General features: G+C 44.2%; 1 protein-coding gene across 1 annotated transcript; it reads right to left on the reverse strand.

The window, feature by feature from the left end:
- Nucleotides 1-233: 233 nt before the first annotated feature.
- Nucleotides 234-10,154, reverse strand: LOC149461606 (structure-specific endonuclease subunit EME2-like). Its single transcript, XM_089678041.1, has 5 exons — nucleotides 9,973-10,154; nucleotides 6,500-6,602; nucleotides 4,621-4,736; nucleotides 2,825-3,014; nucleotides 234-464 (listed from the first exon to the last, which is right to left on the reverse strand). Exons 1-5 carry the CDS (start codon nucleotides 10,152-10,154, stop codon nucleotides 234-236), a joined length of 822 nt encoding a protein of 273 aa, XP_089534167.1.
- Between the last annotated feature and the right edge of the window lie 2,366 nt (nucleotides 10,155-12,520).

Raw genomic sequence — 12,520 nt, forward strand, 5'->3', positions numbered from 1 at the left:
TTGAACAGTATGTGCGGTCCTTTGGTGATGTCAGGGGCCACATTTGATGCCCCCTTTATCTCATACGTTGACAACCACTGATCTAAAGTGACTATAGATCTTTCCATAGGGTGCGAATGAGCCAGTCATTAAAACACACAGGCACATTTTCCTTACTGCAATGATTGGAAACATATTTTTATTATAAATACTTTACTGCCAAATAACAGTACAAAAGCACCAGTGATTATGTACTAGGAATTTAAGTCCAATACCAGTTCTGGATTGGTTGAGGTCATGAACAGCCAGATGCGTCGTGACAAATCAGGACCAATGCGCCTCTCTCTTGTCTGGTCTTGGTCATTAGACTGTGTGACATCTTCATCTGGATACTCCATATCGTCTGTGGCACCTCCAGCACGTGGTACCCTCAGGTTACTGAGGAGAGATAGTCTCTCTTTATCAGTATTACATGCCACGTATGCCTGGATAGAGAGAAAAGATACAGAATTTACTTTCTTTGAATAACATCAGCTTTATACACCGACTACTAGAATTAATACGGAACAGATGAAATGCGTACATGTGAGCTTATTTACCTGCTAAAGGATTTGTGTTTCCGTCCATCCGGTCTTACCATTTACACAGCTCTGCCTCACAGCACATCCCTGCCTGGAAGGGGAGGGGACTTGATTTGTCTCTGCTGTGGATTCATTTTTACTTACAGATCTATTTTCCACCCCACCCTGTGTCAGGGCAATGAAAGGAGAAGCAGCACACTGCGCTCATCCCTTCATCACTGCTCTTTTATCAGCATGCTCCTTTTGCACTGCAGCAACACCTGGCTGATTGTGCTTCCTCCTTTCTGAGCTCTGCTGTACAGGGGAATGCAGGCTGATACCAAGCCAAACATGGTGCTTACACTGCTGACACTGAAAAAAATACATTAATATGATGTAATAATGATTACAGAACAGCATCAATGTATGTTTCTATTAAACTAGTAAGGTAAAGTCTAAGAAATACTTGAAGCACTTACCTTTTAATACCTTCCAGACTAATATGGTAAAGTCTAAGAAATACTTGAAGCACTTACCTTTTAATACCTTCCAGACTAATATGGTAAAGTCTAAGAAATACTTGAAGCACTTACCTTTTAATACCTTCCAGACTAATAAGGTAAAGTCTAAGAAATACTTGAAGCACTTACAGTACCTTTTAATACCTTCCAGACTAATATGGTAAAGTCTAAGAAATACTTGAAGCACTTACCTTTTAATACCTTCCAGACTAGTATGGTAAAGTCTAAGAAATACTTGAAGCACTTACCTTTTAATACCTTCCAGACTAATATGGTAAAGTCTAAGAAATACTTGAAGCACTTACCTTTTAATACCTTCCAGACTAGTATGGTAAAGTCTAAGAAATACTTGAAGCACTTTCCTTTTAATATTTTCCAGATCCACCAGAGATCCCCATATTCTGGGGTGCTCGAATATGCAAATATTGCCTTAAAAGAGTAATGGTGAGGGTTGACACCCCCTCCCCCTCTCCTGGCTCCTGTGCCTCCCTATTGGCCACTGAGCTTACCTGTCAGTGGGGAATAGTAGATGAGAGGGGCTTTGGGAAAGATTGTAAAATTTCAAAACCATCTTATACAAGCAATTAAAAAACAAGGTCTATTTTTATATATACTGTACATCAGCTTGATGTAACTAAGTAAATGTCTTACTTCCAGTCAATTTCAGATATGTGCTTTTCTACGGCATGCCTTAGAACAGTGGTCTCCAAACTGTGGCCCGGGGACCAGATGCGGCCCTTTACTTGCTTTTATCTGGCCCTTGGGGAACTATTTCATCCAATGATACCAACAATGGGGCATAATTACCCTCACTGACACCAATGATGGGGCACTATTCCTGCCAATGACACCAAGGATGGGACACAATTTCTCCCAATGACACTAACAATAGGGCCATATGACATTAATGATGGGGTACAATTCATCTCAATGACACCAACGATGAGGCACAATTCCTCCCAATGACACCAAAGATGGGACAGAATTTATCTCACTGATACCAATGATGAGGCAAATTTCCTCCCAATGACACCAAAGATGGCGTCAATGACTTTTCCCCACTAACATCAGGGACTTTTTTTACTCCTAATCCAGCCCCCAGAAAGTCTAAAGGACATTACCCCTTGGCACCGGCGCCTCCTGGCCCTTTAAGGGTTTCAGAAGTCGGGAGGCGGGGCAGGGTTTAGCGTCATGTGACCTCCGTGACACACTGTCACATGATCGGGAAAGGTCGCGATCGAAAGAGGAGATTGGGACCTTTCCATGAGTACTGGACATGTGTGCTGGGAGTGCGCAGGCGTGTGCTCTCAGCACATATGTTTTTTTAATAGAACGCAAATGTGCGGCCGCTCAGCGTCTAGGCCCAGACACCGGGAGGCCGCACATTTGCATGTGTCAAGAGGTTAAACTGGCCCTTTGTTTGGAAAGTTTGGAGACCCTGCCTTAGAAGATGGTCCATTGTTTTGATAGGAGTGACCAATGATCCCTATGGCTATACACTCCTCTGTCTAATATCTGCAGATGCTCAAGCTTTCCCTTTAGTGTGAAAAATAGTGGGGGAGATTTGCTAAAACTGGTGCACACAGAATCTGGTGCAGTTGTGCATGGTAGCCAATCAGCTTCTAGGTTTTATTGTCAAAGGATAACTGAACAAGCTGAAGATTGAAGCTGATTGGTTACTATGCACAGCTGCACCAGCTTTAGTAAATCTCCCCCATTGCATGTGGATCCTGGGCAGAAAACACATTACACAAAGACACTGACCTGCATAAGGAGTTGTGGAGAAGGATAGGCCTCTGTTATAGTTGCAGCCATTGCTGGACTGACTCTATTAAACTGCTGAATCTGTCTCTTCCAGGCCAATGGTAAGCCAGTGAGCGATCCTTTGGGTCCCCACCCTCGCCAGGTGCCTGCTGAGGTGCAGAAGGAGTAGCTCTGAGCCTCCCAGTGCAACCTGCAGACAGAGAGAGAACGTTGTTTACCACGGTCCACCTTGCTGCACCATCACTTATAGGTCATCTGACCTCAATGTTTGCTGCAAAGAAAAGAAAAATTTGGGGCATGCATGCGTGTGCCCACTGCTGACCCCCACTGAGACTGGACACTGTGCAATTTTGTCAGCAGGTTTCATCCAATGATTTATGGCTGACACCTGCTGATTGGCTGTATCCATTCACAGCACACAGCCCTGTGTTTACAAACACACAGGACTCTGTACACAGAACAGCGATCTGTCTGTTTCTTCTCCCTGAAAAGCAGGGAAAAAAAACAGCCAGATCTCTTGGGCCCCTTTCACATAGACGTTCTGATCGGGTCCATCTGCCCGTTTTTCAGGTGGACCCATTGAAACCTCTATTCTCCTCTATGGAGCGGCGGGTGTAAATGGACATGTGTCTGTTTACACCCAACGACATCCAATCCGATTTGATCCGTCGAAAAGAGATGGATGGGGATCCATTCCCCTTCTGTCCACCGGATCGGATGGGATGGCCGTTGGATGGAAACACACAGGCGGTTGTTTTCCATTCGACCGCTCATAGAAGACAGTTGATCCGCTGACTGGTCCACCCCGTCTGAAAGGGGCCTTAGTAAAAGCAGCACATATTACACATACAACACTTGTTAGGCACACAGTTAACCCCTTGACTGCCCCTTGATGTGAACCCTTTCCAAGCCAGTGTAATTAGTACAGGGACAGTGTAAAGTATTATATCTGATCACTGTATTAGTGATGTCAGTGTCATTTAATTTACCTCCCAGTGACGGTCTGTTAGCACTAGATTGCCCACCACACTATCACAGTCCAACTGTAAGTCACTGATCACCAGCACAGCGTTAAAGCTGCGTAAATTCCAGTATATATACACCATAGTTTTTAGATGCTATAACTTTCAAACAAACCAATTATTATACACTTAGTGGGATTTTTCCTTTACCAAAGACATGTAGCAGCATTTTGGCCTAAATTTATGAAGAAATTAGATTTTTTACATTTCTTTATTTTTTATAACAGAAAGTAGAAAATATTGTGTTTTATTTCCCCAAACTTTTTTGGGTTTTTTTTTGTTTATATAATAAAAAATAACACCAAAAGAAGACTCAAATTTCACTTGGGTACAGTGTTGTATGACTGAGCAATTGCCAGTTAAAGTAGCACAGTGGTGAATATAAAAAAAATTCCCTGGTCATGAAGGGGGTAAAACCTTCGAGAGGTCAAATGATTAAACAGAGGCTAAGAAAATAGCTTCCTTGGCTGTAAAGGGCAAGAGGGTTTAGCTCTGCTCTAAGTGTATGTTATTTCAAGATGTTGCAGTTTGGTTATTGGCGTACACCTAAAACGGAAATAATTTAGTAGGCATTCAGTGGATTCAAAATAGACAATTCATTTTAAATGTAAATTCTTTTTCCTTTATACCACCTGAAAATGCTGATTTGCTGAAAAACAGAAATCTAAATAATCCATTAAAGCAGGGCAATGATTATAAGGCTGCTCATGTCACTTGTATAACCTTTCACTCACAAGGAATTTACATTGTCCAGTCACTTTTTTGTGAACTCACCGGAACGGGCGCTGAGCTATACTCTTGGTCACAGCACACACATGTTGCCCCAGTTCTCTCCATGTATCCAAGAATAAGACTTCGGTCTCATGGTACAGCTGTAGAAAGATAAGTGCCTACCTCCACAGAGGAGGATAACAGTTATCAAAGAAGGTGACATCACAGAGAAAACTTTATTAGAATATACATAATGCTTTCACATTAAAATTTAGATTTGACAGCATGCCTAACAGTGATAATAAACTAGAGAAAAATCAGAGTTAAAGGGCAACTCCATCTTTTTGCACCATGTTACGCCCATATTTAGGTGCTGCCCCAATCTAAAAGGATCTTGTAAAGAGATGCAAAGGTCGCTCCTTTTCTTACAAAATAATTTTACATTCATGACTACAAAAAGTAAAAAAAAAAACAAAAGAAAAAAAAACACCTAAGCCGGGGCCACTGATGCAGAGAAGGTCTGAGATTCTTATTACAGCTCTGAAACTGATCAGAAAGAGGGCTGATCTTGCCACTTGGCAGTCAGTTTGCAAAAAGTTTTGACAATAACTCAGTTTCTACTGTAAATTACACAGGAAGGTTAAATAAAGTGACAAATCTTTAGTAAATTCTCCCCAGAAGCTAGTTTGAAAAATATATTATGGCTTCAACATAAAAGCCTCATTGCTCACTGGGTGTTTAGCCCCCCGTGCCTGAAATCCTGGCATTTTGGTGCAAATGAAAAGTTCACCATCCAGCCCCACTGCTGACAGTCTGAAAAAATCTATGAGAGGCTGAAAGCTGCTGCGGATGGATGGGACTGGATGGTGCGCAGAGTGGTACTAACATTTAGGGCAGTATGTTCCCAGGAACGAATACCCAGAATACATGCAGTGTGCACTCCCAGCATTCATCCTTGGCCACATACTGCCCAGGGGCGGACTGACCATTTGGAAACTCGGGCACTGCCTGAGGGCCCGGGGTCAGTAGGGGGCCCCATGAGATGCCCCTGGTACCTTTTTCATAGGCTTTTTTGAGTTTGGACAAGGACACAGGGGCCCCATAATCCCCTATTGCCCGGGGGCCCCATGAGTTGTCAGTCCACCCCTGATACTGCCACAAACATTAGGAACACTCAGTGCAACATCCAGGCCTGTCCAGCCGCAGCAGCTTTCAGCCTCTCATAGAGTTTTACAAGTTGCCGACAGTGAGGCTGGATGGTGCAACCTTTGCCTTCCGCCCGCATCAAGATGCTGGGATCTCATGCTTCGTTGCTAAATGTCTAGTGTGCATGGGACCTGAGGTGTCTGGAACATGTAAACTTAAAGTGGAACTAAATGTAAAATAGAAACATTTGTGAACAGGCAGTCTTTTTATTGCAGAAAAAAAATGCAATGTTACACTTTCCTGCCTATTTGCAGTCCTCTGTAGAATGTACACTGAACTGCACAAACTGGCAAACTCCCAGCGTGCCCGGATGACTGCACTCCTGCACATGTATGGGAGTGATGTCATCCCACATCAGCCAATCAAAACAAACAAAAACCAGGGTCCAAAAGAACCCAGGGAGAAGAGAACAGCGCCGAGCAGGGACTTTATGGGTGTCAGATTGTTGGAACTAGAACTAAGGTAAGTACGTGTGCCTTTAGTTCCACTTTAAGACAAAAATGTATTGCATAAGCTCACTGGGCCACATAGTCCCCCCCCCCCTTTAGGACACAATGCAGCAAAGTAAAAGAACTATGTAGCAAAACAAAATTCATTTTAGGCTCTTGCTTAAAACAAAAAATTGTATTCAAAATTTAGTTTCCAAAACTAATCCTAGAAGATGATACTAAAGAAGATGATGTATGGAGAAGTCTTTAACCGAGGACTGGTATTTAAATGTAGATTAGCTACCAACCTCATCTATATGTCGCCTGGTCACTTGGCTTTCTGGCTGTTCATCATAGCAAAGGCTTGGCTCTAGAGAGTGTCCCTCCATCTTACGCGACAGTCTTTGACATCTGGTGGTCAAAAAAACATTTACTATTAAAGCTCAGTCAGTTCACTTATACCATCTCAGTGTTTTCCGTCTTCAAGCATAAAAAGAGAACCCCAAATAAATAAATAAAAAAGTGAGTGCTTTCAACGTCAGCAGCTATGCACTAAAGGTAACCAAATAAAACTTCAGTCAAAACAGTAAGTAAAGTGCAGCGCTATAAATAATTAAATAAATGATAATAATGTCCGTATAAAATGAATATTCTTATGGTGACAATCCGTGTGTAGAGTGCCCACTATGGCGGTACTTCAGTGCTTGTGTTTTTAAAAGTGGGGTAAGAATACGCACTCACCAGATGTGTAAAGAAATTACGCATTTAAATCAATCATCAGAGGTCCCCTTTAAGGAAGCGGATTAAGCCATGTATAGAGATATCCTCCCTCTGTATGGGTGGTATGTCAGGCACTTCTGGGTGGTATATGGATCCAGTAAACCAGAGGTCCCCTTTAAGGGATGAGTGGGTGTAGCAACCTGTGTAGCAGGAACTCCCTCCTCTGTGTAATAAGGTAGATCTTGATTCAGGGGTGAGCTCTAGGAAATCAATGACTCCACTTCATTAAAGGGGACCTCCGATCATTGATCTATATGCGTAATTTATTTACGCATCTGGTGAGTGCGTATTCTTACACCACTTTTAAAAGCACAAGCACTGAAGTACCGCCATAGTGGGTACTCTACACACGGATTGTCACCATAAGAATATTCATTTATACGGACATTATTATAATTTATTTACTTATTTATAGTGCTGCACTTTACTTACTATAAAAAGAGAACCCACCTCTTTGTTACGTTAGCTTTTGGAACCAGAAGTCTGGTGTTGTTAGTGCACGGTTTTTAGCAAAAAACTGAGGACTTGGGGTAAATAATGCAGGTGCCTGTGAACTACACCCACTATGCACTGATTACACTTGCAATGCTCTGCAGGACTGAATGCATATATTTAAAAGAGAAGCATTGCCAATCGTCTCCTATGGATCATAGGTGTGCAGCTTGTTCTGCACTCCTGTGATCCATTTTCTGACCTCACAGAGCCAGTCCAGGCTCCGAAAGATCCTAACCACATGGTTGGAATCCACCCAGAATCCTGGACCGGCAACTGACTCAGCTTCTCAGCAATCCACTGATATCCTGAGCCAGCCACTCCCACCCCCGCCTATCACTCCAGTGAGTGCTGGAGGGGCAGAGCAGAGAGCCAGTCACTGACAATCACTGCTCCCTTCTCAGAGTGGAGGGGAGAACTGAGCGATCAGCAGTGTCTGATCACTTAATTCTCAGTGGATAGCCGGTGGGGGACAGATGCAGCATCAGATTGATGCTGCATCAACCTAGGTGAGTAGAAGATTTTCTCTTTGTATAGCCCATACTTCTCTTTTAATAAATGCACATTTTTGATTTTATTAATGTGTGTGCAACCTCACCTTCAACACTTAACCTTTAAGCAGAAATCGGGGCAAAATGTTTTTTGAACCATTCAGTGGTGCTGTGCCCATACTGCACGGGCCATCTGCTCGTTTTTGTCTAGGGGTCATAAGAGTGAAAATATACTTACCGAATCAGATGATCCTCAGAGCGCAACACTGGTCCTTGCCGCTTCCCCCCCCCCCGCATACTAGCGGTCTTGTCAATGGACTGTTCCTGACGTCATCATGCCAACAGACCGTCTCAGAGCCTGAGGATGGCAGGAACAGTCCACCGCTGGACTTGGGGGAGCGTGGTTTTCCGGAGGATCGGAGGACGGGATATATATAGCTTTTCCACTAAACCCCTGGACAAAACGAGCAGTTTTCCCATGCAGCGCACAGCCCCACTGCATGGGAAAGTAAAATTTTACATGGAGTTCTGCTTTAAATTTCAATCTGTAAACCAGACTTGCATCTTAAAATCAGACTGACTATTGAACACTGTAGCTTTGAACAGAAAGTTTTTTGGACAAAAAAATGTAAATAAAAATGTTTAACTTGAATCAGACTAATGGTATTATTTCAAAAGTGAAAGGTCCTCTTTAACCACTAGCCGACCGCGCATAGCCGAATGACGGCTGCACCGCGGCCGGCCAGTTCTGAGTGGACGTCATATGACGTCCTCCCAGAACGCGCTCTCCTGCGCGCCCCAGGGGGCGCGCACCCGGCGATCTCCGTGATCGCTGTGTCCTATGGACACAGCTGATCAGGAGATGTGGTGAAAGGCCGAGCCCACCGGCCTTTTACCACGTGATCAGCGGTGTCCAATGACACGCTGATCACAGGAAAATGCAAGTGCCGGTTCTCGGCTGCACTTTCCTCACGCTGTCAGATCGTGAGGAAAGTACTGCCGAGAACCGGCAGTTGTCACAGCGGGGATCGGCACCGATCATCAGGGCACTGATGATCAGTGCCCTGATGATCGGTGCCCAGCAGTGACCCCCGCATTTCCGGTCAGCAGTGCGCCCACTAGCCCCGCCCACCCATTCCCAGCAGTGCCCCCACCTGTGCCCAGCAGTGCCCCCACCTGTGCCCAGCAGTGCCCCCACCTGTGCCACTCTGCAGTGCCACCTACCTGTGCCCAGAAGTGCCACCTACATGTGCCCAGAAGTGCCACCCACCTGTGCCCACCCACCTGTGCCCACCAGTGCCACCCACCTGTGCCCACCAGTGCCACCCACATGTGCCCACCCACCAGTGCTGTCCACCAGTGCCACCCACCAGTGCCACCCACCAGTGCTGCCAGTCAGTGCCACCAGTCAGTGCCCAGGAGTTGTGCCAGTCAGTGCCGCCAGTCAGTGCCCAGAAGTGATGCCAGTCAGTGCCGTCTATCAGTACCCATCATCAGTGTCACCTATCAGTGCCGCCTATCAGTGCTGCATATCAGTGCCGCCTATCCGTGACCCCTAATTAGTGCTGTCTATCAGTGCCGCCTATCCATGCCACCTCATTAGTACTGCCTATCAGTGCCCTTTAGTGCTGCCTATCAGTGCCCATCAGTGCCGCCTATCAGTGCCCATCAGTGCCGCCTCATCAACGCAAATCAGTGAAGGAGAAAAAATACCTGTTTGAAAAATTTTATAAAAGAAACAAATAAACTTTTTTTTTTTTTTCAAATTTTTTGCACTTTTTTTAATTTATAGCGCAAAAAGTAAAGCGCCCAGTGGCGATTAAATACCACCAAAAGAAAGCTCTATTTGTGAGAAAAAAATGATCAAAATTTCATATGGGTACAATGTTGCATGACCGCGCAATTGTCAATCAAAGTGCGGCAGCGCTGAAAGCTGAAAATTGGCCTGGTAAGGAAGGGGGTATAAGTGCCCGGTAGGCAAGTGGTTAATGAAAGTTGCAGTCTGTAATCCAACTTACCTTCTATAATCATGTAGCCCCAAAACAGCCAACTTGATCTTCTTTCCAGAACACTTCCTATCTATTCCAAACACAGAGGTCGGAGTCATGGCGTTTTCAGGAGCCAGGAATGGAGAGGGATCAGCTACTTTAGATCTTACAAGGCTGTTATTAACTTTTTCACTGCTGGGCCCGATGTCCATTTTTTCACCTCACATACCCAGACCACTTTGGCAATGTTTTCACTGGTTATGATCGGCAGCTGCTGATTGTGGCCCTTCATGAATTAGGAGAGTCTCAGGTACCACTCTGCCATAAGTTCATGATCAGCGTAGTGGCTATTAGCTTATAGACTAAGGCAGTGGTCTCCAAACTGTGTCCCGGGGGCCAGATGCAGGCCTTTGCTTGTTTTTTCCAGTGAAAGGATTAAACACAACCTCCACCCCGATCATGCCATGCTTTTAATACCAATGAAAGCGGATCTATCATTACAAATTAGAAAGCACATGAATCAATATGGGAACATTTTACCATGACATTCTTTTGAGTAAAAAAAGTACCTTTTTGTTGTTATTAAAAAAAATGGCTGCTCAGGTGATCTAAAGCCTGAGTGGAAGAAAATGTGGGTTCAGTTCGCATCACTCCCTTGTTTTCCCCTTTGTTCTATCTGTATACTTCATATCTTTTCTATATCCATCTACAGTACATGCCTTTTCTTACATATTCCTTTGTAATTAAACTACTTCCACGTATAATCTCCCAAAATGAAAACAACTGAAATATACATAGACATTTAGCAACATTTTACTACTTCAAGTCTCTCTAAGGTAAGATTCACACTACTGTTGGTTGTGAACAAAATTGTGCGCTTTCCTGACGCAAAACATCCTGTACAACAAACACTTTACTCCTGCGCTAGGAAAGGACTCAGTAGACCTAATAAGAATGTTCTGGAATTTTCTGGAATATGCACTGCTTGCTGCCCTCAACAGACCGGGGTGGTCCGAATACACTGGATACAAATGGAGAAACAGAAAAAGGGCGCACCGACCTAGTGCATTATCGTTTAAAATAATGTATTAAAGAAACAAAAATAGGTATCATACTCACAATGGACATAATAACACAGGTATGTCAAACTGAACAAGGTGTATGATCCAAACAACATCTGAGTCCATACGATGGAACCCTGGATGACCAACTGGCTAACGCGTTTCGAGGACACAACCTCTTCTTCAGAGCCAACACTACAGGAGTCTGTACTTCTCTTTATATAAGTTACTAAATGGTAACAAAAGGGCTGTCCTTTGGCAGACACGTGGCAGTGCCAATATTTCTGAATTAATTAATTATTATTATTAGTAGTAGTAGTATTTATCAACTCCTAATGGCACTCCCATGCGTCTGTTTTCACACATACTGAAATGCAGGGTACGTTTTGATGCGGCATAATTTTTAACAGGGGTCAGGGGCTTCTTTACCATGATTCCTACATGTAGGGAAGCCCACTGAAATTAATAAACTGATCCACACATAACTCACAGGAACTTGATAAAAACGCAGTTAAACGCACAGATGTAAACTGAGCCTTAAGGCGGAGCTCCTCCCAAAAGGTGAAGTTCCGCTTTAAGGACTGCTCCCCCGCTCCCCATTAAGGACTGGCACCTTTGGGTGCCCAAATTTGACAGGTACCTGCTCCCATTTCCGGTCTGATTGCCTAGGCGATTGGAAACAGAAGTTGTCCTCCCTCCCTCTCTGTAGTCTTTTGGGACACGTGACAGGTCCCAGAAGACTACAGGACCATTCAGGAAGTGCAGCACTACTCGCGCATGTGCAGTGGGTACCCGGCTGTGAAGCCGCAAGCTATCACAGCTGGGTGCCCACACTGAAGATGCCGGCCTCCTGGAATACATGACGGCCTGCTGGCCTCCTGGAATCCAGGACGGCCGGTGAAACGGGCTGCGGGAGACACACCACAGGACCGAGGGACAGGTAAATGGCTGTTTTTTAAAAGTCAGCAGTTTTTGTAGCTAATGAGTTATTTTTTGACAAGTGAGTAGAACTCCACTTTAAAGTGTTACTAAACCCTGGACCCTGCATTAACTATATCTGGCCTCCCACAGTACATAGAACATAGAAATATAATTATTTTAGTAAATATAAACTGCTAAGTACCTTTTCTTTTATCAGCGGGTAGAGCAGTCCTGAGACTTCTATCAATGTCCAGCAGAGTACTGGATAAAGATGGTAGGAGGAGTTTTCATTCTCCCGACTGACTTATGAGGCTGCATGACCCCTAAACCTCTGTCTGGACAGTGCTTATTGACCCTGTGCTGGATATATGCACTCTCCCAAGAAAATAAAAAAAGGTCTCTAGCAATACACACCAAACTGTGCATGTGCAGCTTGTCTCCAAGGCTCTGTTCTATCAGCAGATGGATTGGGGACAGCAGTAGAAGGGGAGGATCAGAGAAGTCTGGATCAAACATAATTTTTACACAGTGCAGAGGATTAACCCCTTAGGTTCCACAGTGAGTATAACAAGCATGATTTACTGCATATACAGACT

Source organism: Staurois parvus, unplaced genomic scaffold, assembly GCF_062004578.1.
Source record: "Staurois parvus isolate SC_StPar_1 unplaced genomic scaffold, SC_StPar_1.0 ptg000197l, whole genome shotgun sequence".
NCBI lineage: Eukaryota > Metazoa > Chordata > Amphibia > Anura > Ranidae > Staurois > Staurois parvus.

Coding starts and splice junctions, on each gene's coding strand:
- LOC149461606 (XM_089678041.1), bottom strand. CDS start 10,154: ATGGACATCGGGCCCAGCAGTGAAAAAGTTAATAACAGCCTTGTAAGA. Junction 3,015..4,620: donor ATAGCTCAGCGCCCGTTCCG/GTGAGTTCACAA, acceptor CTCTGTCTGCAG/GTTGCACTGGGAGGCTCAGA. Junction 465..2,824: donor CTCCACAACTCCTTATGCAG/GTCAGTGTCTTT, acceptor CTCTCTATCCAG/GCATACGTGGCATGTAATAC.